Source organism: Primulina tabacum, chromosome 12 (genome assembly GCF_025594145.1).
Source record: "Primulina tabacum isolate GXHZ01 chromosome 12, ASM2559414v2, whole genome shotgun sequence".
In the NCBI taxonomy this organism is placed as follows: Eukaryota; Viridiplantae; Streptophyta; class Magnoliopsida; order Lamiales; family Gesneriaceae; genus Primulina; species Primulina tabacum.
Window position 1 is genome coordinate 3,516,923 of NC_134561.1, and position 27,864 is coordinate 3,544,786.

Genomic DNA, 27,864 nt, shown 5'->3' on the forward strand with positions numbered 1-27,864 from the left:
GTAAACATGCATTTCAAAGTAGTAAAACATGCTAGCAATCAAAAGCAAGGAAAGAAAACTCATTCTACCCTGCTCACTAGCTCCTATCTCAGTCTAAGAAACCTTCTGCTCTGATACTACCTGCTGTGGGGACCCGAACCTAATTCGTCTTCTTAATCATTATTAGGATCATTTAATTAATCTGGGTCTAATTGTTTTTTATACATAAGTGCGGAACATAATACAATCAGTCTGATATAAATATCAATCGTAAAGTACAAGTCTTGTACAACAGATATTTAGATACACTAGTGTTAAACAACTACATCAAGTGCTGAAAACTAAACCTGCTCCTAAGTCCGGATCTCCACGCTAAACTTGAATCTCTCATCCTCTTCGTGACCCTGATCATGTCCCACCTGTTGTCATGCCCACAAACAAACACAACAACAGCCGGATAACTCCGGTGAGAATATAATCCCAGTATACACAACGTATACATGCAATCATATAAACAGATATAAAAGCATGAAACAGATATCAATAACATGTATCAAATCTGAAAGACATGAATCGATATAAAACTATAAATCAAACTCTGGACTCGTCATCTCAGACTCGACTCATCTCTAATCTAGAGATCCCGGTTCCTGGACATTGGCACATATTTCGAATCTCAGCGATATGAATGAATCAATTCCTAAGCCATCGATATAAATCACCCATCCAGTGTCTTGGCGACTCAGCCGAAGACTTGGCACATCAGCCCATGACTCAATACATGCACTACTATAAATCAATAGACCAAGCATATCAATCTCATAAATTGCAAATATCAATGCAATAAAGTAAAGTATGTGGTTTTGGGAAACTCAAGTCAAGTCAAACTCGAGTCGTATCTTCCCGGTTCAACACTGATTTATACCTTTCTTTCTGTTGATCTGACAAAGTCGAAGTCTCGAATTCAAAGTCTGTTAATACTTAATCTGGCAATGACAATATCGAGAAGTACAATATCAATATACCACTCAAATCAATACTGGATATAATCAGAACTCAATCAAATTCTGTTTTAACGGCATAACGGTATATTCTCAATATACCCAGCAATACAATATCAATCAGATATCAATTCCCACAACTCATAATCAATAACAATACAATTCTGATATCAAATCTCAATCAAATCCATTCTGAAAATCATAAAAATTTCATACGGTATCTATTCTTCAATCCGGTTTCGATTATACGATATCTGATATCGCAAGAACACCATATATGAATCATATCTGATTCCTTCAAGATCATAATTTCAAAGCATAACAAAACATAAGAAAACTTACATCCAGTTGAAGCTCTCGTCGATAGAAACACGGTACTGAAGTCGGATTGAAATTCTGACGGTTGGATTCTCCGTAAATCACAATCTATGATTTTAAAGCTTGAAGCTTTCCCCTGAAGTTCCTCTCGATTCTCTCTCTGAAGTTTGAAGGAAATGATGAAGAATTATATATTCAAGTGCATGGTAAAAAAACGTGGCTCATCCTTGAGGCTGCACGTCTCGCGCATATGCGCGACCTCCTTCGGCGCATATGCACCGAGACATTGCGCGAGACATTATGTCTCGGCGCGTATCTTCACGGCAGCTCGCACATATGCGCGCCCTCACCCGGCGCATATGCGCGAGGTTCTCTGCCAATCTCGCGCATATGCGCGGGTCCTGTCGCGCATATGCGCGAGTTTCTCTGCCTACCTCGCGCATATGCGCCCGGGTGGGTCGCGCATATGCGCGAGGGCTCATCCTCGCACATAATTCCAATCTTCTTTCCGGCTTTTTCGGTCCGATCCATTCCGTCTATAATCACATCAATTATCAAAAAATCATTTCAGATTACAATAACACAATTCTCTTCTCAACTCCTCGAGCAAAACAGAATATCATTTATAAAAACTATGATAAACTGATCTAGATACGGTCTAAATACGCGATTCATGAGATTCATGAAAATTGCTGGCGCATTGGTCAACCCGAATGGCATCACCATAAACTCGTAGTGCCCTTATCGAGTCCTAAAAGCCGTCTTATGAATATCTGGCTCCTTCACCTTTAGCTGATGTATCCCGAACGAATATCTATCTTCGAGAAAATCGATACTCCTTGCAATTGATCAAATAAATCGTCAATTTTAGGCAAAAGATACTTGTTCATAATGGTGACTTTGTTAAGCTATTTATAATCAATGTAGAGTCGCATACTACCATCTTTTTTTCTTAAAAAATAGTATATGTATGCCCCATGAAGAACAACTTGGGTGAATAAAACCCTTGTCCAGCAACTCTTGAATTTGATCTTTCAGCTCTTTCATTTCGGCAGGTGCTAGACGATAGGGTGCCTTAGAAATTGACACTGTACGCGGCATCAGCTCAATAGAAATTTCCACCTCTTGGTCTGATGGAATGCCAGAAAGGTTCTCAGGAAATATACTAGGAAAGTCTCTGACAACCTCAAAATCCTCTGGATTCCGACTGATAGGAAGAGGTACTTAAATAATACATGCTAGAAAAGCTTGACAGCCTTGCTTTATGAGTTTTCTCGTGCAGATGCAAGAGATAATGTGCGGCATTTGCTTGTTCTTTGCTGCCTCAAAGACAAAATATTTTCCGCTGGGTGGTCGAATAGATGCTGACCTCTGCCAAAAATCTATCGAAGCTCTATTCATAGACAGCCAATCCATGCCAAGAATGATGTCGATTTCAGGCATCAGAAGTACGATGAAATATGCTCAAACCACATCATCTTGCAAACGAAGTTCAAAATTCTTCACAATACTCGATGTAACCATTTGATCACCAGAAAAAATAGACACTTTAAAGCCCAATTCCAAACCCTCGAGTATAATCTTCAGTCGCTCAACAAACATCTCGGATATGAATGAGTGTGTAGCTCCTGAATCCAGCAATGCATAGGTAGCTACACCTAATAAGAATATCCTTCCCGCGACAAATATATTATTATATCTAATCGTGTTGAAACCTAAAGAATTTTTATCATTAATTACCGGAAATTTTCGAAAATTTCCACATTTAGCCCTAATATTTCTCGAAAAATACACAATTTGACCCCAAGTAATTTTTGAAAATAGCATATGAACCCTTAAAGTTTCGAATTTTCTTCATTTGGTCCCAAATTTTTTGAAAATTGCATCTTAGCCCAAATAAATTCCGAATTCCATCAATTCCATCCCTAAACTCTTGAAAATTATTGTTTTGATCCCTAAAATTCAATAAATTACAAAACAACCCCTAGTTTTCTAGATTTGCAAAAAAGTCCCTAAACTTCTTAAAATTTGCAATTTAGTCCTTGCATTTTTTGAAAATTCCAAAATTTTCCTTATAACTTCCGATTCTATCAATTTCAGTCCCTTGACTCCTTAAAATATCATTTTGGCCCTTGAGTTCTCGGCATAGTGCAATTAAGCCCTTAGATTTGCGATTTTTGCATCTTGGGTCCTTAGGTTTTCAAATTATGCCATAGATATCCCAAAATTCTCTATTTTTCCATTATAAGTCCTAAATTCTCATTTTGGTTTAATTCGTTCATTTGTATGATTAAGGCTTATAATTTATGCTCAATTTTTATAATTTTCAAAGTTATCCCTTAAATCCAACTAAGGTAGAACAAGCAACCTATTTGCTTCTAGGTTCTTATTATCCCAATCAATTCTCATCACCAATTTAACATTTCATGCAACAAAAGCAATATAAAAATTTCAAACAACTATGTTACCAGTAATCAGAGCCTTGTCTGGCTCTGCTTAGGCTTCCTCGGCATGCATAACATAAGCTCTGCCAATAGTTGGTCCCTTCTTCTTTGGGCAGTCAATGGCTTTATGTTCTTCCTCCTTGCATATAAAGCACTTGTATGTTCCCCACATGCACTTGTCAAGGTGTGGGTGATTGCATTCTTTGCACAGTGGTCTCTCTTCAGGTTTTGGTGCTTCAGACTGTGGTTGCTTTTGTTGCCCTGGCTTCTTCCACTGTCCTTGGGGCTTTTGCTGCCCTTGAGCTTTGGGAGGTGTGGGGGCCCGTGCTCCTGATTAATATTTAATGACCAAACAACTAGGATTTATTAATGTAAACAGCGAAAGCGATTAAAATTTTCCATTTTGGGCCTACAGAAATTTCGGCATGACCTATTCGTAAATAGGACATCCCAAAAAAATCAAAACAACACAAACAACATTTATATACTCGAAATAAAGTCATAACATCAATTCACAACCTATAGCCGCACTGGCCAAGACTAAACACATGCAGAGCCGGCAAGGCTCGATCACACAACTATCAATTCAAAATATCGTAAAAATAACAGTACAGCTACACGGGGCATCTCCCCGGTAAATGTATGACTCCATAATATAGTATATATATATTTGGGAACTCTCAACCATGACTCGAAGACTGGGCACCACTAACTGACGCTCCACCAGACGCGTCAAATCCTCCTGGATAACCTGCTATGGCATCAAAAACAACCACAGCATAAAAAAAAACGAGGGGTCGGGCCCCAGTACGACGAACCAGTAATATTACGACAAATATAACTGACATGAAATAAAATCAAGTAAAATGCAATGAAATGCAATGCAATGCGTGTTGGTAACAACAAAATAATGGATACCAAAGCGGAGTCCAAATGAAACGCATCAGCAACAGTAACAGTGGCCACCCGTGCCAGGACTGCAGCAATGTAATATCATGCCGCCGCTCATCCATGCATGTAGCATCGAGGGTACGGGAGCGACCCGCTCAGTCCTCATGCAAGTCATCAGGAGTGCTAATCCTACACACCCGCTCCATCGATGACGCAACAACTCGATAGATCAATATCAATAGCAATCAAAGGAGTCAAGGCTCGAAATGCACTAATAGTATCAACTCAAATAAATGCATGAATGCAATCACGTATTCACAGAAGCACATAAGGCACGCCACAACTCATTACAAAGTACTTAACGTCATCTCACGTCATAATAGACGTCGTAATGAAAACACTTCGTGCGTACCTCAACTGCCTTTAATTTACCACAAAATATCTTAGATATTTCCTGAAAACTCCAATCCTGTGGCAAATAATACATTTCATATCAAGTCCCATTTATTTTTCCAATATTCACTAATCTAGCCTAAAATTCCAAAAATCCTTAATTTAGGCTTTACAATTTCTAAAACTCATCGCAAAGTCAAATATATCGATTTATTTAACTTAATAAATTTAAATTTCTCAATAATATACAACTTGAAATTACGAAAATTCACTCGTACCGAATCTGAAATTTTCGATATTTTCTAGGACTTTCCAAAATTTTCATTTTCTATTTCTAATGCTATAAACACATCCCAATAACGATTTAACATTTCAAAAATCATAAATTCCCAAATAATTAAATCTGAATTTTCGAATTTAATCCAAATAAATTCCGAAAATTTGATAGATACCTCTAATCGACTCCGATATAGTACCTACAATCAATAATACAACATATATCAATTGTTGGAATTCGAATTATCCAAAATACCCAAAATTTCGAAACCCTAAATACCTCAAGGCTTCGGAGTAAAGCTCTAGGAAGCTTAAACCGAGAGTTTCCTCACAAATTCCGGCGAAAAACGAGCGGCGGTATCCGACGGGTTTCCGGGAATCGCGAGTTTTCTGCGAAATTTTGGTATCAATGGATAGTTCTCGTTGAGAGGATTCCGAAACTATACTTACTTTCGAAAATCGTTCAACGAATTTGGAGTTACGGGCGGTCAAAGACGGATGAAAATCGTTTAACAAGAAGAAGAAATTTTTGACAGATTGCTTACGGGAGAGAGAGAGGAAAAATTGATAATTATCTTTCTTTTTTTTTTATTTAACTTATTATCCAAATGGGCTGGGCTTGGGGTTTAGTTTGGGCTTAGGGAAATGGGCTCTCACAGGAGGTCCCGTAAATTGCCTCTTGACTGGTTGAGAGTTTTGCTAGTCCTGCTGCCTTTTGCGCTGTACCTTAAAGTCAATATCTTTCAAGGCTTGCTCATCTTGGAAAGCACAAGCAGTGGCAGCTGCAAAATCCGTCGGTCACATCAACAATCGCGGCGTATAATAGGTCGAAGACCATCCATGAAGTGCCTCAATTTCTCAGCAGCATCCCTAGCAATAAGGAGCTCAAAGTGACAACCCCTATCAAATTTCCTAACGAACTCAGCCACAGGCATGTATCCCTGACGGAGAGTCATGAACTCCCTCTTCAAGCGCCCTTGGATATCAACAGTAAAATACTTCTCATAGAAGATGTTCTTGAATTGCACCCAAGTGAGGGTTGCTGGACTGATACCATGTTCCGCTCCTTCCCCCACCAAAGAGAAGCATCATCTCGAAGCATATAAGTAGCACACCTCACTCGGTCAGCATCTCCCATATTCAGGTAAGGGAATTGCACCTCGAGAGATCTAATCCAACCATCAGCAGCAAATGGGTCGTTGGTGCCAAAAAACTCCTTCGGACCGAGCCTCTGGAACTGATCATATACATCATGTTGTGGCCTCGGAGCCTACTACTCAAAGAAGCGTGCCATACCTTCTAGAATACGAGTAGCAACATCCCCATTAGGAGATGGGGGTGCATTCTCTTGAAGATCTTCGTCAGTGTCAGCTTGCCTATTGATACTAAGTGCACATCTATGAGGCATTATATCTGAATGTTTTCCAAATTCTAAACGTAACAAACATGCATTTAAATTTAAGTTTATAATCATGCATCATATAGAAATCCCTTTTTTAGCAACTTTAAGCATAAATATCAATTAACTTCAAAAATCTTTTAAACGTGTAACTTAAACATATAAACCATGAAAACATGCAGGTACCATCACAAAAATCATTTACTGCATTTAAACTCACAAACTTGAGGCTTGATGACTGAGCTTTCCGGAACTGGCAATGGCACAACCATTTATAAGAACATTGCTCTGATACCAAGTCAAACGTCTACTACTCGTTTTTCTTTAAAATATACTAGAAATTTTTTTTCTCTCCATTAAGTCCTTTCGGCCGAATTATAATTATACATATATAAATTTTTGCATCATTTAAATTAAACTCACCAACTAATTATTTGACAATCCAAAAGAATGCAGTGCAAAACATAAAATCGTAAATCGTCAACTCAAACCTTAAACTAACATTTTCAAAAATAGCATAAACTCTTAATCCTCTCAAAAACCACTCAAAAGTATAAAAGTGATAAACGTCATGAAAATATTTAAATTCATACTAATACAAAAAACTAGAAAAGGTCATCGGGTTATGCGCACCATCATTCCAACTATTTCAACCATCAAGTTCTCCAATATCATCAAAACCATGCTCGCCTGCATCATTTACACCTAATAAGTCTATTGACCCAACAAACCTTAACCATTATAACAAGTAGTACATATTCATTCACATGCAATAGTGAAAATACTTTTAACAAATAGTTTTTCATGAATATGCATAACTTTAAACATTTTTCCTTTCATCATGTACGTATACATTTCGTTTTTATTGAATTTATATCATTTATTGTGACTTTTGTTTCAACTTTTGGTCGATGGATACATCTACGTATAACCATGGTACCAGGCGGCGTGAACATCAACAATACTCTCACACGTCAACTGAGCCTTGGCCTTACATCTCATCATACTATCATATCATTTCGTATTAGTCACAATAAAGTCACATCCTTCAACTTTTCATTATATTCATCACTTATAAAAATTCATGCATATATATATAATTTTTTGTTTAAACTAAGCAATGTAACACGTCTTTTAGCATTATCGTTTTTCATCATAAAATCCCATAAACTTTAAAAATAATTATTTTAACATTCATTATAGCATTCAGTGCACTGCCAGGATGTCTAACATTTTTCAGGTGTAAAATGACTATTTTTCCCCTGAAACCCTATCTTTCCCAAATTACACTTAAGCCTTAAAACGACCATAACACCTTAAAATACACCGATAAATATTTCTTATACGTAAACTTAAGCTCCTCGACTAATATCCCAATTCATTTTACAACTTCAACCTACGTCCCGGTTTTTAACCTGAATCGACTCAAAACTTAACCAAACTTTATCAAACTCGAACCCTATCTTATTAACACCTAACCATACCCTATGCAACCCAATTCAAGCCATTTAAGACCCTTGAACAAGCCTAGAAACCTACTGAATTTTCTGTCCTAGTTTCAAAAATCCTAACTTGGAAAAACCATGAATTCCTTCAAGCCTAGCCCTTAACCATCATGTCCAGACCCCAGTGGAACCCGTTTATGGGACAAAGCCCTGTGGGAACCCTACGATCAAATTTTCATCGTAAGGATATGATGATATGTAAGTCCCAGGCTCAGTTGACGGGTGAGAGCGTCAGTGATGTCCCTGCCGACTATAGGCCAAGGAACATAACGAAAAAGTGGTTAATGTTGTCTCGCCGCCTGGTACCATGGTCACATCTGAGATTGATCAATCGACCGAAGGATGAAAGGATGATCACAATTAATGAACAAAATTGACATTCAAGAAAATTTATATGTATAGGTTTATGATGAAAGGAAAAGGATATGATGAAAGAAAAAATGTTTAAAGTATGCATATTCATGAAAATCTATTTTTAGTAAAAGTATTTTCATTCTCGCATATGAATGTATATGTACTGCTTGTTATAGCTGTTAAGGTTTGCTGAGTCATTTGACTCACTATGTTTGATCGATGTAGGTGAGCATGATGTTTATGATCATATAATAAGACTTGATGGTTGAACTAGGTGGACTGATGGTGCACATAACCCGAGGACATTTGCTAGTTTTTCGCATTATTATGATTAAGATTACTTTAAAGATTTTATGACTTTTGTGCTTTCGAGTAGTTTTGCGAGAATTTAAGAGTTGTTGCTATTTTGAAAAATGATAGTTTTAGGTTTGGTTTGACGATTTACGATTGTATGTTTTGCACCGCTTTTTGGATTTTGAGTAAAATTATTAGTGGGATCGTTTATTTTAAAAGGTGCAAAAATATATATACATATATTTATACATATTTCGGCCGAAGCTTGAGGAAAGAAAAAAAATCTAGAATATTTTAAATAAAAACGATTAGTCGACGTTTCAGTTGTAAGGTCCAAAAAACAATAACGTAATCCAAGTGCATGCAAATTTAGGACAAATAAAAAATGATTAATTGAATTGTTTTAATTGCATTAATTAAATGTGATAGGCATGTTTACATGTTTAAAGTATGGTTTTCTACTAGAATGCATAAAATTGTGTTTTTAAAGGTTACTCGAGAAGCGATCGAGGAACGGAGATCGAAGATCATAAAGGAAAAATATTTTTATTAAACGATTATTTTTAATTATTTAATATATGGTATATTTTATATGGTATTTTCTAAAATTTCATTTACAAATAAATTCCAAATTCTATCAATTTCAACCCTAAACTCTCGGAAATTATTGTTTCGATCAAATCAGTTTTAAAACAATAGTTAAACAGTTGATCGACACAAGATATGTTTATGGATATTCTGAGACTTCAACTGCTCCTACGTGACCTCTTCTACCACCTCGGGTAGGACCAAATAGAAGACTTTGATTTATACAACACTTTGTACAAACACATTCCAAAAGGGTAGCACCCAACTAGAACTTCTAGCACTCAAGATTGCAGGCATCACCTTACAATCTGCATAATAATTTAACGTCTTTATGCCAATACTACAAACATAATTTTAATATCTTTGTGTGAAAACTCATTCAGCTAAACAATAAGCTCAACTCTCTGTATATGTGAGTGATTGTGTGTGAATGTGTGAGAACTGATCAAATCAGTACAACACGAAGGTGTTCTCATACAACTGGGATAACTGCTTCTAGTAAGCTGATATGAAATGAATGTGCCATCTGTTTTCTTCACACACCGGTATTTAGTTGTAGTTCCGCTCTGCTCTTTTCTTCAATGGTCTTTGATATGATATTATAGGCGCTTGGATAACCATACATGAAAAGTCAATAATAATGTCCGTTGCATTTGCATGTGCCTTCTTTGGACATGTCTTGTTATTCTGACAACGGTTCTGGAAGCTTTTCTCTTTTCATCTTTTCATCAACGTCCATTATTGTACATTCGTCTGTGAAGTAGCTTGTAGCTTGTATATTCGTGCTTAGCTAGATTCCATTAAATAGTCTTGTCGTGATATTCGAACAGATCAGTTACAACTGATGCTTCTGAACTGGTTCTCTGAAATGTTCTGTGGACTGATTTCACTGTATAAGTTCTTATTTCCAGCTGGGTTCTTTATTAGTTGAGCTCTTCATCAGCTGGCCTGGCTTCTGAAGGTCTACTGCTGAACCACCTATCAGCTGGACAATCAGTGGAACTGTTCTTTGATATATCAATTGCGCTGGTTTAAATTTGGCAATCAGTTGGTGCTTTCAGTTGACGTCTCTATAGCTTCAGTTTTGGCTTCAGGAACTGATCAGTTTCAACTTTCAGCACACTAGATAAATTTTGTTAGAAACAAAATAACAAGTTTTGTTAACATCAAAATTAAGATTGCGAACAAGAAATGTTCCAATAAAGTGTTTTTCCAAACACGCACCCTTTACATTCTTTCTCATCTAAGAACGAAAAGAGCAAGTATAAGAAAAATGAGCAAAATATATAGTTTAGGGCTGATGATAAAAGAATAATTCGAGACTTTCATACTTAATTTAATTTAGTATCGTAATTTGATTTTCAAGTTGTAAAATGCTTCCACATTCAATTTCGTTTTCTTTGGCGTTTCTGTTGTAAAGACGCGTTTATTATGAATTATTTATGAAACAAATTGATTTAATTGATGCTATAATACGAGACTTGTTGTTATTAAATTTATATTTGTTAAGCAACGCTGATGTAGATATGCCTCGGGTATAGGGCGTGAAAAAAATAGCAAAAAATATAACTTATAATACAAAAAATATAATTTCACCAGTAAAATTTAGGTAATAATATATATTTGCCAAATAATAAAATAATAAAAATATTATGAAAATAGAAATAAGTGTTATTTTATAAGTGAAATGTTGGTCTTCCATATTTAAATTTTGGTAGGTAATATTCATTAACTCTACACCACTTACCTTATAATATAACACTACCATGCCTATAAATTTGAGTACATCATCCTATCATCTCAACCCTCGAATTACATTCACAACCTCATTGCAAAATGAAGTATTCCTTTGTTTTCCCCATCATTCTCTTAGCTCTTTTGGTCCAAACTTTGGGTATACATATATAGATGTGGCTTTGTCACTTTTTTATTATAAATTTCATACTAGAAAATTATATTTTTAGTTACATAATTTGTATTTTTTTATTTTAAGTCATGTTATCACTCAATTCAAGGTCCTACTCCACTGTAGCAATTTTAGTTATTTTATCAAGGTGCTGATGTGACAACTGAAGTCTTAGAAATGCTCGCACGCTAGCATTTTCCATTGGCACGTCATCATTTTTTCAACAGTCACGTCATCATTCCAATGAAAAAATACTAGAATCAGAAAAAATGCTAATCAGTTTACTAAGACTATAAGTTGACCGATAACATGACAAAAAATATATAACATGCAAGTTACAATATGAAAAACGTAATTTTCCCATTTCTTTCTATATTTGGTTTATTTTCACTTTTGGTCATACATGTCGTCAAAATTTGGCCGCAATCCAATAAGATGTTACTTTTAGTCATCGAAGTGTTGATGTGGTGGTATTTATCATTCATATTTCATCAGAAATTAATATATTTATTTTTTGACAGAGGAATAGAAATCAAATATTTCCTTGCTCCAAGCCTCTTATTAAAATATGAAAATAAATGTACTTCTATATGGTATGCGATATTGCTATGTCGATTAAATTAAAGGGCACAAAGAAGTTGGTGCGTAACATGTTGATGTTGCCATCCAATGTACTTACGAAGTTTCTTGTGATTAATAAATTAATCCATGCAACAAAATTAGTTTAAAAAGGAAATAAATAAATAAAGATAAAAACTTGTGTGAGACGGTCTCATGGATCGTATTTTGTGAGACGGATCTCTTATTTGGATCATCCATGAATAAATATTATTTTTTATGCTAAGAATATTACTTTTTATTGTGAATATCGGTAGGATTGACTCGTTTCACAGATAAAGATTCATGAGACCTGTTGTTGTTGACTCAAAGCTTGTGTTCAGATTCATATCTTAACTCCACGATTGAATGCAATTTGAATTAAGAATCATATGCACAAAATCAACAGAAATAAAACGAGACGCAACACGCAAGATTTACGTGGTTCGATCAAGAAAATGATCTACATCCACGGGAGGTGTTTCCACTATATTGAATCAGTATACACAATGAACAACGTTTAATACAATATCACCACTCTACTCCACAGTCTTTCTCTTCTTTGAATTTCAAAGAAAAACTCTCGTGCGTTGTGTGAATGGCTTCTTGCCTCTTGTTCGATTTTCTTCGGGTGAATGATTGGTGTCCTTTTTCCATTGCATGACTCCACCTTTATATATCTTCTTGTTCCTGAGTATATTCGGTGATCAAGTGCAAGCCATCAACACTCATCCTTATCCAACTACTTATAGTTGTTTTAACTGATTTACCAACTGCCCGTCAAATGGAGTTTTGGTTGCTGATACACTACATTTCTCCACCTTATCTGCAACCAAAATTTTCCGTGTACACACTTCCTCCTGCCTTATTGTCTTAAGGCAGCCTGCATCTGGTTACATTAACCAGATCTCTAAATTTTCAAATTTGTTTGTCCCTATTAGTTTGGTACACATATCAGCCGGATTATCATTGGTACTAATCTTTAGAACTTGAACATCTCCAGATTCAATCACATCACGAACAAAGTGTAACCTTACATCTATATGCTTTGTTCTCTCGTGAAAAACATGATGTTTTGATAGGTGTATGGCACTTTGGTTGTCACAAAACACAATTATTGTCTTTTGCTTGTATCCTAGCTCTTCCATGTAACCTTTCATCTACTTAGCTTCTTTGAATGCTTCAGTGACTGTCACATATTCAGCTTCTGTGGTTGAAAGAGCTACTATTGGCTGTAAGTTAGATTTCCAACTTACTGATGTGCCATTGATAGTGAATATGTAACCATTTAAGGACTTTCTAGTGTCAATACTGCCAGCATAATCTGAGTCCACATACCCTGCTATCAAGTTATCATTTTCTCTTGAATCTTTGAAGATTAAACCGGTGTCAGTTGTTCCTTTAAGATACCTTAAAATCCATTTGACCGATTTCCAGTGTTCATCACCAGGATTTGCCTTAAATATACTTACCAAGCTTACTGTGTAAGCAAGATCAGGCCTAGTACAGACCATCAAGTACATTAATCTTCCTACTGCACTGGCATACGGGAGTTTCTTCATGTACTCTCTTTCATCTTCGAATTTTGGTGCTTGGTGTGTTGAGAGTTTGAAATGAAGAGCCATTGGTCCTGCCACTGATCTGGCATTTTGTATTTAAAATCTATTGAACACTTTCAACACATATCCTTGTTGCATCAGTACCAGTTCCTTTGATTGTCTATTTCTTTTGATTTCCATGCCTAGAATCCTTTTAGCTTATCCGATATCTTTCATCTCAAATTCGCAACTAGGTCGGCTTTTAATGATAGAATTTCCTCTGTGTCTGAACAAGAAATTATCATGTCGTCCACATAGAGCAGTAGGTACAAGGTACTTCCAGATTTTAGCATCTTGTGATATACACACCAATCATAGTTGTTTCTTGAGAATTTATGGCTTATCATGAAGCCATCGAAACGTTTGTACCACTGCCTCGGTGCTTGCTTAAGGCCGTAGAGGGATTTCTTTAACAAGCATACTAGTTGAGGCCCGCTTTTGACTTCAAACATATGTGGTTGTTGCATGTATATCTTTTCCTCAAGTTCACCATGAAGAAAGGCTGTAGTAACATCTAATTGCTCAAGCTCCATGTCTTCCTTTGCTGCTAGAGATAGTACAGTCCTTATTGATCTATGTTTGACCACAGGCGAAAAAACTTCTTGAAAATCTATCCCTTCTACATGTGAAAAGCCCTTGGCAACCAATCTAGCCTGTTTTCAACTCCAGGTATACCTTCCTTTCTCTTGAATATCCATTTACATCCTACTATCCTTCGGTTGTTTGGTTTTGGTACCAATTCCCAGGTATGATTCTTTTTCAAGGAGTTCATTTCCATCTTCATAGCTTGGTACCAATTTTCTTTATCATCAGAACTCATGGCTTCTTTTATGCTTGCAGGATCATCATCACCTATTTGTGATGCAACTGAGAATGCATAAGAGACAAGGTCTGCATGTCCTAATCTCTTTGGTGGTTTAATGACCCTCCTGCTTCTGTCCCTTGCCAGCTGATAGTGCTCTTGTTTATCTCTGTCATGCAAAGGTCCTTCTGATTCAGTATCATCAGGTGTGTCCATTTGAGAAGTTAGTTGGAGATTATCAGATAGCTCCACCTCAATCTTTGTATTGTTAGGATAGTCTTGTCTTACTAAGGACTCATCAGCTTGAGGTGCATATTTATAAGGGAAATAGTCTTCTTTGAAAGTGATATCTCGGCTGATTATAGTCCTTTGATTTCCAGGTTTTATAGACCAAAGTTTGTAGCCTTTGACGCCTTCAGGATATCTCAGAAAAATGCATTTGATTGCTCTTGGTTCTAGGTTTCCTTGCTTTACATGTGCGTATGCAGCACATCCAAATACCCTTAGATCACCGAGGAGTGGTGGTTCTTGGGACCACTTTTCCATGGGTGTTAAGAATCCTAATGGGACAGATGGAGACTTATTTATCAGATAACACACTGTAGTTGCTGCTTTTGCCCAAAAACTCTTTGGAACTCCTGAGTGTGCCAATATGCATCGTACCCTCTCAAGGATAGTTCTGTTCATTCTCTCGGCCAGCCCATTTTGCTGTGGGGTGTATGGGACAGTTTAGTGCCTCGATATTCATTTACTCTTGTAGAAGTCATTAAATTCTTTTGAGCAAAACTCTAAGCCATTGTCTATTCTGAGTTTCTTTAGTCTTTTGTTAGATTGGTTTTCAACCAAGATCAGCCACTGCTTGAATCTATCGAGTGCTTCATTTTTGTTTTTCAAGATATATATCCATACCCTTCGAGAGTAATCATCAATGATAGACATGAAATATCTTCCCCCTCCATTTGATGAAACTCTTGATGGTCCCCAGAGATCAGAGTGAACATATTCCAACGGGGCAGAGGACACATGAATTCCTTTGCTGAATTTCACTCTTGTAGATTTACCTTTTATGTAGTCCTCACAAAACTCAAGTTTTCTTAGTGATCTATTTCCAAGAAGTCCCTATTTTTGGAGTTCTTGTATTCCTTTATAACTAATATGAGCTAATCGCAGATGCCACATCATTGGGTTGTCTAGGCTTTGTTCAGTAGCAATAACTGATCCAATGTGAGTCCCTCCATGAAGAGTGTAAAGTCCATTTGATCTAACACCCTTCATTACAGCAAGTGAGCCTTTGTACACCGTTATTTTTCCATCTTGAGCCTTGAAGGTATATCCAAGCTGGTCAAGACTTCCAAGTGAGATCAGATTTCTCTTTAACTCGGGAACATACCTCACTTCTTTTAGTATAAGTTCAGTCTATTTGTGCATGATTAGTCTTATTATGCCAATGCCCTGAACTTGACATGTCTCATTGTTACCTAGAATTACTTGTCCATAATTTATTTCTTCGAAGGACACAAACCAACTCCTGTTTGGTGACATATGGAAAGATTATCCACTGTCTAAGATCCACTCTTGGTCTAGTTGTTGATCTCCTACGCACAGAACTTCTGCACTTTCATAGCCATCCTGAGCAACGGATGCTTCTCCATTTTCATTTCTCTTGTCACCATGTTTAAACCGGTTGGGACAATCCTTCTTGAAATGGCCTTGTTTTTGACAAATAAAACATTTCAGTTTCTTTGACTTGGGATTGAATTTGGCCTTTTTCTTGTTGATATTTCCCATCCTTTCAAATTTTCCCTTTATATACAAGCTGTCTCCCAGATATTTGAATTCCTTTTCTGCTAATTTTTGAGATTCTTTAGCCTTCAAAACCTTCAGAATTTCATCAAATACCATGTGCTCTTTGCATATTTCATTGTATCCACTAATACTGAATACGAACTTGGAAGAGCATTTAGCATAATGATAGACTTATCTTCTTCCTCTATTTCTATTCCAATGTTTTACAAATCAAGAATGAGTTTGTTATATTTATCAAGATTTTCATAAATGGATTTTGAATCATTCATCTTGAAGGCGAAAAATTTACCTTTAAGATAGATCCTATCTTGCAACGATTTTTTCATGTATAGTGATTCAAGTTTTGCCTAGATCCCAGCGGCTGTTTTCTCTAGAGCTACTTCTCGTAGTACTTTATCACTCAGGTGGAGAGTGAGTGAACTGAATGCTGTCTCCATGATATCCATCTTCTGATCAGCGGTGAGATTTTCTGGTAGAGTTTTCTCACCTCTAAGTGCCTTAGCGACTTTCTGTTGAACAAGAACATCATGCATCCTTCTTCGCCATAGAGAAAAATCCCTTGATCCATCGAACCAATCAACCTCAATCTTGGAGCCCATTTGCGTGTTCCTTAATAGCCAAGAACTTGGCTCTGATACCAGTTGTTGTTGTTGACTCAAAGCTTGTGTTCAGATTCGTATCTTAACTCCACGATTGAATGCAATTTGAATTAAGAATCATATTCACAAAATCAACAGAAATAAAACGAGACGCAACACGCAAGATTTACGTGGTTCGATCAAGAAAATGATCTACATCCACGGGAGGTGTTTCCACTATATTGAAGCAGTATACACAATGAACAACGTTTAATACAATATCCTTACTCAACTCCACAGTCTTTCTCTTCTATGAATTTCAAAGAAAAACTCTCGTGCCTTGTGTGAATGGCTTCTTGCCTCTTGTTCGATTTTCTTCGGGTGAATGATTGGTGTCCTTTTTCCCTTGCATGACTCCACCTTTATATATCTTCTTGTTCATGAGTATATTCGGTGATCAAGTGCAAGCCATCAACACTCATCCTTATCCAACTACTTATAGTTGTTTTAACTGATTTACCAACTGCCCATCAAATGGAGTTTTGGTTGCTGATACACTACAAGACCGTCTCACAAGAGACCTACTCATAAATAAATAAATGCATCATTTTTCACATCTATTAATAAATTTATTGTCCATGTGTGGATTCATCTATTCAATTTCGGAAATAAATGTTAAAAAAATGTGGAGGAAAAAAAATCTAATGTGAAAGTATCATTATTGTTGGTTTCGATTCAATTCGAGTTTTAGTTATTCGTGCTAAAATATGGAAAATTCAGAAACTTTGATGGAAAGAATAGAATATTTTTTAAAACCGAATGTTTGTCGTTTTATCAAAAATTATAGCTGATAAGAACGGTGCAACTCAAATATTTTAAATCGTACAACTCAAACATCGCATTTCGATTGTTCAACTAGCAAGGACAATTATTGCACCACAACAATTTTTTTATCGATAATTACACTCTTTGCAACCAACAATAATCGAACTCGTGATCAAAGGAGTATCGATTATGGGTTAATGCGTGAAAATTTAAATAGATTAGTTATATTGATTGTTGTGTAGAAGCTAACTATAAATATAAATCAAATATAAAATTTTGTGTTTGTCATAAATAAAAATTAAATCGTTTAATTGATCGATTACATATCATTAAGTGAGTTATATATATATATATATATATATATATATATATATATATATATATATATATATATATATATATATATATATATATATATATCGAGTTTAGCTTTTTTGTATAATTATTGGTGAGGTTATTATTTAGAAATAATAATATTAATAATACTAGAGATAAATAAGTTGAGATTAAATTAAGGATTAAAATAATATGTATATCATAACAGTCGATTTTTCATCAATGCACTTTTTGCCATTAAATTTAACCTCCTATACTAAAAATCCTAGCTTCACCCCTTTCGATGACTTTGGTGCTGATATAAATTATATGAGCGAATGTTTGCCGCTTTACTAAAGTTATAGATGATGTAATTGTGCAACTCAAATCTTTTAAATCGTATAATAACTCAAGTATCGTGTTTTGATTGTTCTACCAGTAAAGACAATTATTACGCATCGACATTATTATATTAAATCATTTATTTTGAGTAAATGAGTCATATTTTGGGGACACAATGTATATTATAAGCATGATTAAATATTATGTCAACTGGTAATGATGAATTATCTCATTTGTTATTGATTTTTGGCTTGAGACAAAATCTTTATGGGTTGAAAGTTAATGGATGTACGAAAAATGCATTATGATGAATCTCTTGAAGAGATCGAAAATATGTTAAAAATATTAATACGTTAGGAAGACACAATATCAAAATACATGTGATATCGGAATCCTAATTAAGAGCATATCACACAGAAAATGTCCAGGAATAAAGAATCATATTTTCGGTCTCAAGTATAACTCGACTGAAAGGCCACTCACTGATTCTGAAACATTAACAATGTGTTCCAAGAGAAAAATACAATAGGAAACTGATTACAAGGACGATAAAATTCAAAATATGATGTTATATATATCATGTCTATTTTAAATGTCATGTACCATGTAAAATAAATGAATATATAAATAACAAGACATTTTAGACCACATCATATAAGTCATAAAATTCATACAAATCACATTAACGACATAAATATGTATAAATAAGATTTATATGTTATCTTCGTATTTTACCAAATTACAACATACATATACCAATCAACTATTCCAACGATCAACATAAAATTTCAATGTTATCATCTCGGCCTATACCATTTAAAATATTCAAAAGACCGAATAAATTCACCAACATTATCTATATCTTAAATAATTCACCTAATATTTTTAAAAACCTTTAAAGTTGAAATATTTTCCCCAAAAATCTCAAATTGACAAATTATCTTCTAAATCTCAACTAAGTTCCCAAAATATCCGAGTCTAATTATTTACCCTATTCGTTCCAAACATTCCAATATGTACAAGATTGAATAACAATATAACATTTCCAAAATTCATATAAAATTCTAAACAACACGATATTTAAATTTCGACAATTTTCTTATCTCGAATATCAATAAACCAATACCAACAATGTCGAACAACCATAATTCCTTCCAAATATCGCACTAAAAATTCGACATTAAATTATAAACTCGTCTACATTAACAATTCAATAAGCAATATAGTGTGATAAATGCGATAAAATTTAATTAAATTCGAAGGGATAAAATCCCCATTATAGGCAACTTGTAAAATCGAGAAATAAGGCTCGAATGTAGCTGAAAATCGATCTATGTGTTGATATCTGTAACTGAAATATTTTTCTTGATAATCATATATATTTATCGATAATATCACACCCTATTTGAATTTTAAAACTTTTCTATCTTTTCAACATAGATTTGCAATTTTTAAATCGCTTAATTCACATAAACTACTAAATATTTTATTAATTTAAATTTGAGAAACTGTATTTTTGAGAAACACAAATTTCTCTTTAAATTTATATTAAATTGATAATAGATATTTACCCTTGTTTTTCGATATAATTATCTCCATGCAATCTAAAGATTTTTATAAGATAACAATTATCATTTGAATATAAAATTAGATTATTATTCCAACACACTCCCTATTCCTCTCATTTCTCAACCCTCAACGTTGCTCCTTTCCTTCCTTCTTCAAAAATGAAAACCCTCATTAATTTCGTTCTTCTATATTTTTTATTTAACATCGTTCATGGATCCAACGTTACTTCCGCCGCTGATGGTCGTAAGGTGTGTTAGATTATGTATATATATGTGTAAGGATTAATTTTTTATTAAATTTAGTTTTATAAGCGTCATCTTTAATAATAAAAAATTTTTGGATTGAATATGGATCTAATTAATCATATTTGTTTTTCTTTTTTGTTTGTTTGTTTGTGGTTCGAAGTAAATAATTTTGTTTTCAAGTAATATTCATGATACGTCGTTTTCCGATGTGACATGAAAAATTCTATCTATTCGAATATCATTTTTTTTTTATATAAATGGGGTTTTTTCAAATTTATGTTATAATGTGTGTTGGAAATTTATCTTAGTGTTTTATTAACGTTGAAATACTCGTAAAAACTGGTTCTCAATTAATTGGTGAAGCCACCGGTAGAATGTCTCAATTAACTATAAATCCATTTTCCCCAACATTCTTCTTCGTGTGTGGTATAATGAATTAAATCGTTTTTTAATAACATTCTTCTAATTTATTTTAAATCGTTTTCTGCTGTTTCGTTAATAAATATTTTTTTGTAAAGAAAATAATAAAAATTATATTTTGTTTCACTGTGGATAGAAAATATTACATAAATGTGAATAAATATATACAAATGTGAATCAATGATTTACACTATATTTTTTGTTATTTGTATTCTATTTGTGAATAAATTCGACATATATTTTACACATAGAGTGAATCGCAGATAACACAAAATAGAATTTAAATTTTAAAACACAAGTTATTTGATATGAAAATATTGGTTATAAAATCTAAGGTAAATATACGTTGTTGTTGTTGTGTGTTTTATTTTAAATTTCACTTTTTTCTTCTTATTTATTTTTTCTCTATTTACATGCATTTAGTTAAATTGATTTTTGTTCAAGATAATTTCATATTTTGTCTTGTTTTTCACAGCATTACATAGTTTACATGGGATCTCATTCGTTTCCCAGCAGTGAATCTGTGATCTCCTCCAACCGTGACTTATTATCCTCAGTTACTGGCAGGTAAAAAATTTATAATAATTAGATACAAATATTATCCACAAGTGCTATATATATCAAGGTCGATTTCATGTAATATTTTTTTCATGAATGTGCTCGTGAGTCATATCAGTACACGGTGTAAATACAACACTTATGCATAAAAGTTAATAATAATTAATCTTGTTATATGGTATAGAATATAGATACAATAGTACTATGTATATCATATTAAATGTCTTTTAATTTTTTAAAAAATCTTTTATCACTGATGAACTTGCAGCACTTCCATAGAGGCACAAAAGGCTATAATCTACCACTATCACAGGAGTTTCAGAGGGTTTTCGGCAATGCTTACTCCGGAAGAAGCCCATAAAATCTCTTGTAAATGATCTAATTCTGTAGAATATTATTTAATTCAATATATAACTATGGAGCTTATTTAAAAATGCAGATCAAGAGTCAGTTGTATCAGTGTTCGAGAATCAAAATGGACATCTTGAAACTTCGAGGTCGTGGGATTTCGTCGGGGCTGCTGCTCAAAGCGTATTCACTGTTCAATCCGAGCAAAAAGACTTGGATGTCATCGTCGGTCATTTGGATAGTGGTACGTACCTAGTAATTCTTTCTTTCTTTTGAAACTTTTATATATGAATAATTAATCAAGATCAGGTGTATTTATTTGTTGATAAACTACTCATTTTACATTTTAGATAGTATATTTGTCATTATATGATATAAAATAGTTTGAATTTGTTTGATTAACTTGAATATTTTCCATAATATAATATATTTTAAATTTTTTCAATGGACAGGGATATGGCCCGAATCACCAAGTTTTCGGGCGGATGGATTTGGTCCGGCTCCTGCTAGATGGAAAGGCCACTGCCCCGATGAACCCCAGTGCAATAAGTCGGTCACAATCCACTTGCTTCAATTCAAAAAAAGAAAAAGGAAAAAAAAAACATTTTTTAATATCATATGCTTCACTCTCTCTTGAAATTTGATGAATTAATGGTTGGGTTTTTATGTATTTTTGAAACAAAGTTAGGATATATATATATATATATATATATATATATATATTTTGACAGACAGAGTTATATTTTCGAATATATATATGTATTGTAAACTTTGCAATTCAATCATGCAGCAAAGTGATCGGCTACCGTTGGTACTCCCGTGGGTTCGAGCAAGAGAACGGGCCGATTGTGTCGTATGGCGGCCGCCACTATTTCTCAGCCCGGGATGACTTCGGCCACGGCACACACACGGCCTCAACAGTCGCTGGGATGCCCATCGGCCTCAGCATGAAAGGAATGGGCGGTGACAAGGTCATTCGTGGTGGCGCTCCTGGTGCACGCCTCGCTGTCTACAAGGTTTGCTGGTTCAACAGGTCAGTGGAAACACTCTCTCTTAGAAAGCTTTTACATACTTCAATATTTAGATTATATTATATGTATTGGCTATTAAAAGAAAAGTTAGGGCGTCGCCATATAGTCTTGTTCGAGTTTTTATTTCATTACTTTTCTTGATCATTGAGCTATTGCAACAGATGTACCTGCTCAGACTTGCTCAAAGCTTTTGATGATGCCATCGCTGATGGTGTCGACATAGTGACATTTTCGATCGGTGGATTCGTGCGGCATAATCGTCCGGGATTCATGAGTGATTGCATTTCAATTGGTACGTTGCATGCGTTTGAAAAAGGAATTCTTTTTTCTTCTAGTGCCGGAAATAGTAGAGAACCGGAGACTGTGGACGATGCCGCACCATGGATGCTGACGGTTGCAGCCACTTCTACCGATAGGGAGCTCGTTGCCACCGTCGAGTTGGGAAACTCAGAGACCTTGAGGGTATGGCCTTCACATTTTCCATTTATTGACTTAAAAATGGTAATTTCAATAATGCAGGGAATGAAAATTTATACGTAAAGTAATTGGCTTATATATATTGTATTTTTTCTCCTTTAATTGGTCAATATTGTATTTTTTTTTTTTTTTTTTTGCTAGGATTCATGATTCTCATGTCACTTCAACTAAATAAGAGCTAAGTATGCAAAAAAAAAAAATCCAATTATAACCGTAAAATCATTTTTTGATTAATTAAAGTACCAAAACCTATCTACACCTAATTATTATTAGGCAAAAACTTGTTTGAGACGGCCTCACGTGTCGTATTTTGTGAGACTGATCTCTTATTTGGGTCATCAATAAAAAAATATTATTTTTTATGCTAATAGTATTACTTTCTATTGTGAATATCGGTAGGGTTGTCACACAAGAGATCTACTCTTATTATTATCAGTTTTAGACTTTTTTCAATGTATGTAGTTGGGATTTAATTAAATTTCTTCTACTATCTTGTTAGGATCAAATTCTTTAAATCTAATTCAAATACATAATGAAATTCTTGTTTTTGAAGGGGCAAGGTTTCAACTACTACGATATGAATGGATATAATGAACTAGTTTATGGAAGAAATGCAGCAAAATATTGGAGATGGGCAGACAGTGCAAGGTACATGCAACATTATACAATCAGAAACTATATTTTTTTTATATCATATATATGTTTGTCTCTCTACGATTTTGATCATTTAATCAATTAAATAAATTTTAATCTTAGTGCATTAACTTGTTACTTGTTTTTTTTCTCTTATCCTTGTTTTTTATTTGTTTTGTATTTTCATTTTTCTTTAGTAATTTTGGTCATTTTGTTTGTAATTTTAGTCCTCATTCCCACGGTGTATTGACTTGGAAATACTAAAAGGATTAAAGTTTCAAAACAAAGGACTAATTTGAAAAATATAGTATTAAGACTCAATTTTGATAATACACAGATCCAAAGACAAACATACACGAAGAATATTACAATTTTTTCTTACATTATTATCAATCAATTTTCTAATATCTAACTAGCTCATTCAATTGTATCTCACATCTCAATGAAAAATTTTCAGTTTCTGCAAAGAGGGTACACTTGACCCCAGAGTTGTTTGGGGAAAAATTGTGGTGTGCATCAAGGATTCTTGGAACGACAAAACGTTGCCGAAATCCGACATTGTGCGCGAGAATGGAGGCATTGGAGTGATCGTCGTTGATCCATATTCAAGCAACGATATGAGTTTGAACTTTATGATACCAACAACTGTGATAGGCGTGGAGGATGCAAGAAAGCTGGATGCATACATGAGAAGTACAAGGTAAAATGGATAATTTAATCCATACATATAAAAATATACACACCAAAAATTTATTGTAATGAGATTGTCAACTTACTTTACAAACAAGGTAGTTTTTATCTATTTTTAATAAGGAATTTAGCCTATATACTAGTTTATAGGGAATTTATCCTAATTATCTTGGTAGTTTGGTTGCAAAATGATAATTTTGGACATGATTCAGCCGCCCTTTTGCTTATATTCGGCGGCACGAGGCTCAGATCAACCAACAACCTGCCCCGAAGATGGCCGTGTTTTCTTCCCGAGGACCTGGATCTGCCCTAGACATCATCAAAGTACGATTTTTTTTTCATTTTTCTTATAAGACGGACTACGAATATATTCGATATTTTGCCAAGGAATAATTTTTTTTGTGTTATACAATTATCAATATATCTATAGTTTAACAACATATTTTTATAAACATCGATGATAAATTCAAATTATTATCACTACGCAGCCGGATGTAGCAGCTCCAGGGCTTAACATTTTAGCAAGCTGGCCTACATGGAATCATGAAGATCCGGGCCGTCCATGGTTTGGATTCGATTCCGGAACTTCCATGTCTGCCCCTCATGCTGCGGCCATAGGTGCAACCTTGAAAGGAATTCATCCCAACTTCAGTCCAGCTGCTATAAAATCAGCCATCATGACGACAGGTAAGCTTCATATATATGTTCCATTCGTAATTTCCTTTTCGATATTACATTTGTTGCATTATATAGTAAGATAAGATGTACTTAATTTGTAACATACATAATATATTAATTACTTGATAAAAGAAATTTTTTGAATCTTATCTTGTAATATAACTTAATAGTATTACAACAATTTTACGAAAAATATATTATATTATTCAAATTTGGTCAGATTGGTTGATCGGTGTTAGGACACTAATAGTGGAGGAAGCATTATAGCTTTACATTCACCATTTTTTTAAATGAAAAATGGAATATAATTTTTTTTAAATTAAAATTTTTTGTATTAAAATGTATAATTAATTTTATTTTAAAATTCACTTGCTCTTTTAATTTTAACAAAACAAATTTGTTAGAAAAAATGAAATATATGGCAGTTTTTACTTAAAACTAAGATTTAAGCTATAAACATGGTTTAGAGATTTCTAACTAAGCTTTTGTCTAAGCATATAAACACTAAGCTTTTGTCTAAGCATATAAACACTAGAAGATTGGTTATAATCATATGCGTGCATTATGTATTATTTTGAACAAGCATTCACGTATACAAATTTAATATTTCGGCATCCAAACTTTGATTTATCTAGAATAAACTGAATGAAATATGTGTATGAATTTGTGACAGCCTCACATCTGGATAACACTGGAGGACCAATTCAATCTGATAATGGAAAGGCCACCCCGTTCGACATGGGATCAGGAAACATAAACCCCAACAATGCTCTCAATCCTGGCCTTATTTACGACTACAACATGAATGACATGATTGCATATTTATGCAATATTGTCAATTCCAAGATTATTGGAAACATACTTAGAGCCAGAGTCACATGTCCTTCGCCTGGAATTCCCTCATACAATCTGAATTACCCTTCCATTTTTGTTTCCAATTTACATCGACCAGTTAAAGTTACACGAACCACTACTTACGTAGGCAATGAAGGGGATCCGAAATCCTTCCATGTAAAGGTCGAAAATCCAGAAGGGGTTTTGCTGCAAGTCGAACCAAGTGTTCTTGATTTTTCTGATGGTAAAAAGACTGCAACTTACATAGTGAACGTGGTTCCGAACAGCGGATCAGGAAAATATGTGTTTGGAAGTATTACTTGGTCCAATGATGTGCATTCGGTGCGGAGTCCAGTAGCAATTCGAGTTTCTTGAAAGTGAGACTTAAGTTAGATTTAATAATTGGACACCGAATAATATTATTGTTAATAATATTTTATATTTTTATTATTTTTTTGGGTAGGCTTTCTTCCTCCTCCTTTAGATTATTGGTTCCTTCTATAATTTTTTTTTATTTTATAATTTAATGCATTTTATATTATGTAAGTATTTAATATGATTATTTAGTTGTTATATAAATAAATATTCTTTTGGTTATATTAACATGTGTATTCGATTAGATAGCGATGGTTTCGGGTATTACCCAATTAGCTAAATTTAAAATCTTAAATAAATATTAAAATAAATATTTTTTAAAAAAAGAAAGACCCGTGGTGAACAATAGATCTATAATTGGGATATTTTAGTATGTTTCGATTAAAATTTTAATAGAATCAATAATAATTTAACATATTTTTTTTGTTTAAAAAGCTAAAAACTTAAATGCTTACAAATGTAATGAAGTACCCTATTTATACTACTCTTATCATGAATAAATGGTTATGATCAATGCAATCGTATGATGAAAACTAAGTCTCCAAAATCATCCAAAAATATCTTTGAAAATGTTCTAAAATATATATGGGAGAACTTTCTAGAAATATATTAAAATTTATGTATTGTAAAAAAAAAACTAAAATTAAGATACATGTATCTTCAAATAATTCTTAAGAAATTCAACCTATATTTTAAATATGAAGAAATTGAATTAAATTTGAAGGGAAACTTGCAAAATCGAGAAATAAAGGTAGAATGTAGCTGGAAATCGATCTAAAAATTAAGCTTCAATGCTGGAAGCCAAAATGATCTAGAAATGACATCAACGTCGTATGGTGGTCGCGAAGCAGAGGTTCTCGGAACACGGCTGAACTCGTCGGGGATGGGTGAGGTTTGAGTGAAACTTGCTCCTAAACTCGACTACTACCTCCCCTCTGTCGGAAAACACCAAAGTAGCCAAGAAATCGGCCGAAGATAGCAGCATGCAGTCGAGGCCGCGACAGATGAGCCTCAATTATTTAATTGAAATTTTATATTTGGTAGTAAAGTTCAATCAATTCGGTTTGCCGAAATTTTTTTGGTCAATTCGACTTTAGAAAGATCGGCTCGATTTTAATCGAACGTTAATCCTGTCGAGGAAAGAGGTCGAGAGCTATATTCCATGTAAACTTTGTAGGCTAAATGATGTCGGGGTTTCAATAAGAGGCCGAACTCACAGTTGCCCTGAAATGTTCATGTGCCTAACCCACATTAGAAATATTTGTGGCATAAAAATAATTAGTGAAATAATTTTAATTACGTTAAGATTTTACTTAATAAAATTAGGTAATCAGTTTTATTTGCCAAATAATAAAAAATTATAATAAATATATTTTTCGTAAATACATATTATTTAAATGAATTATAAATATTTTTTTAATCTTAAAAACGTATTTTTGTAATAAATTTGTATTGTTTCCCTAAATCTGAATTGGTCTGGCAGTAAGTAGCATACAAGCGAGGAGTGTTGGTTGGTATTTTTTTATTTTATCTTGAGAAATCACGATATAGAAATGAGTGAACTAAATTACTATAAGAAAATAGTCGATGCAAGAGTTTGACTCTTTTTTCTTAAAACGATATTGTCTCGCTCCGATACTCACAGTTGTTGGTAATTCGTTTCCCAATATTCATCTATTACGGATTCAAAATAGTAGCACTTGGGGGTGTCAAAATCAGACACGAACCACAAACCTGACACGGTTCAACCCGAAAAAAATCAGGTTTGTGTTTGGGATTTTCGGGTCAGATCGAG

General features: G+C 34.1%; 2 protein-coding genes and 1 long non-coding RNA gene across 3 annotated transcripts; 1 reads left to right on the top strand and 2 right to left on the bottom strand.

Annotated features, from left to right (window-relative positions):
- Positions 1–4,114: 4,114 nt before the first annotated feature.
- Positions 4,115–5,748, bottom strand: LOC142520904 (uncharacterized). Its single transcript, XR_012814028.1, has 2 exons — positions 5,046–5,748; positions 4,115–4,493 (listed from the first exon to the last, which is right to left on the bottom strand). It is a non-coding gene; the product is annotated as an uncharacterized LOC142520904 (long non-coding RNA).
- Positions 5,749–13,105: 7,357 nt separating this feature from the next.
- On the bottom strand, positions 13,106–13,570 carry LOC142520149 (secreted RxLR effector protein 161-like). The gene has a single exon (XM_075623149.1). It carries the CDS (start codon positions 13,568–13,570, stop codon positions 13,106–13,108), a length of 465 nt encoding a protein of 154 aa, XP_075479264.1.
- Positions 13,571–19,897: 6,327 nt separating this feature from the next.
- On the top strand, positions 19,898–26,159 carry LOC142521060 (subtilisin-like serine-protease S). Its single transcript, XM_075624245.1, has 12 exons — positions 19,898–20,028; positions 20,921–21,012; positions 21,272–21,372; positions 21,443–21,595; positions 21,804–21,900; positions 22,142–22,384; positions 22,544–22,844; positions 23,413–23,507; positions 23,950–24,192; positions 24,395–24,506; positions 24,671–24,869; positions 25,534–26,159. Exons 1-12 carry the CDS (start codon positions 19,939–19,941, stop codon positions 26,067–26,069), a joined length of 2,262 nt encoding a protein of 753 aa, XP_075480360.1. The 5' UTR covers positions 19,898–19,938; the 3' UTR covers positions 26,070–26,159.
- Positions 26,160–27,864: the final 1,705 nt, after the last annotated feature.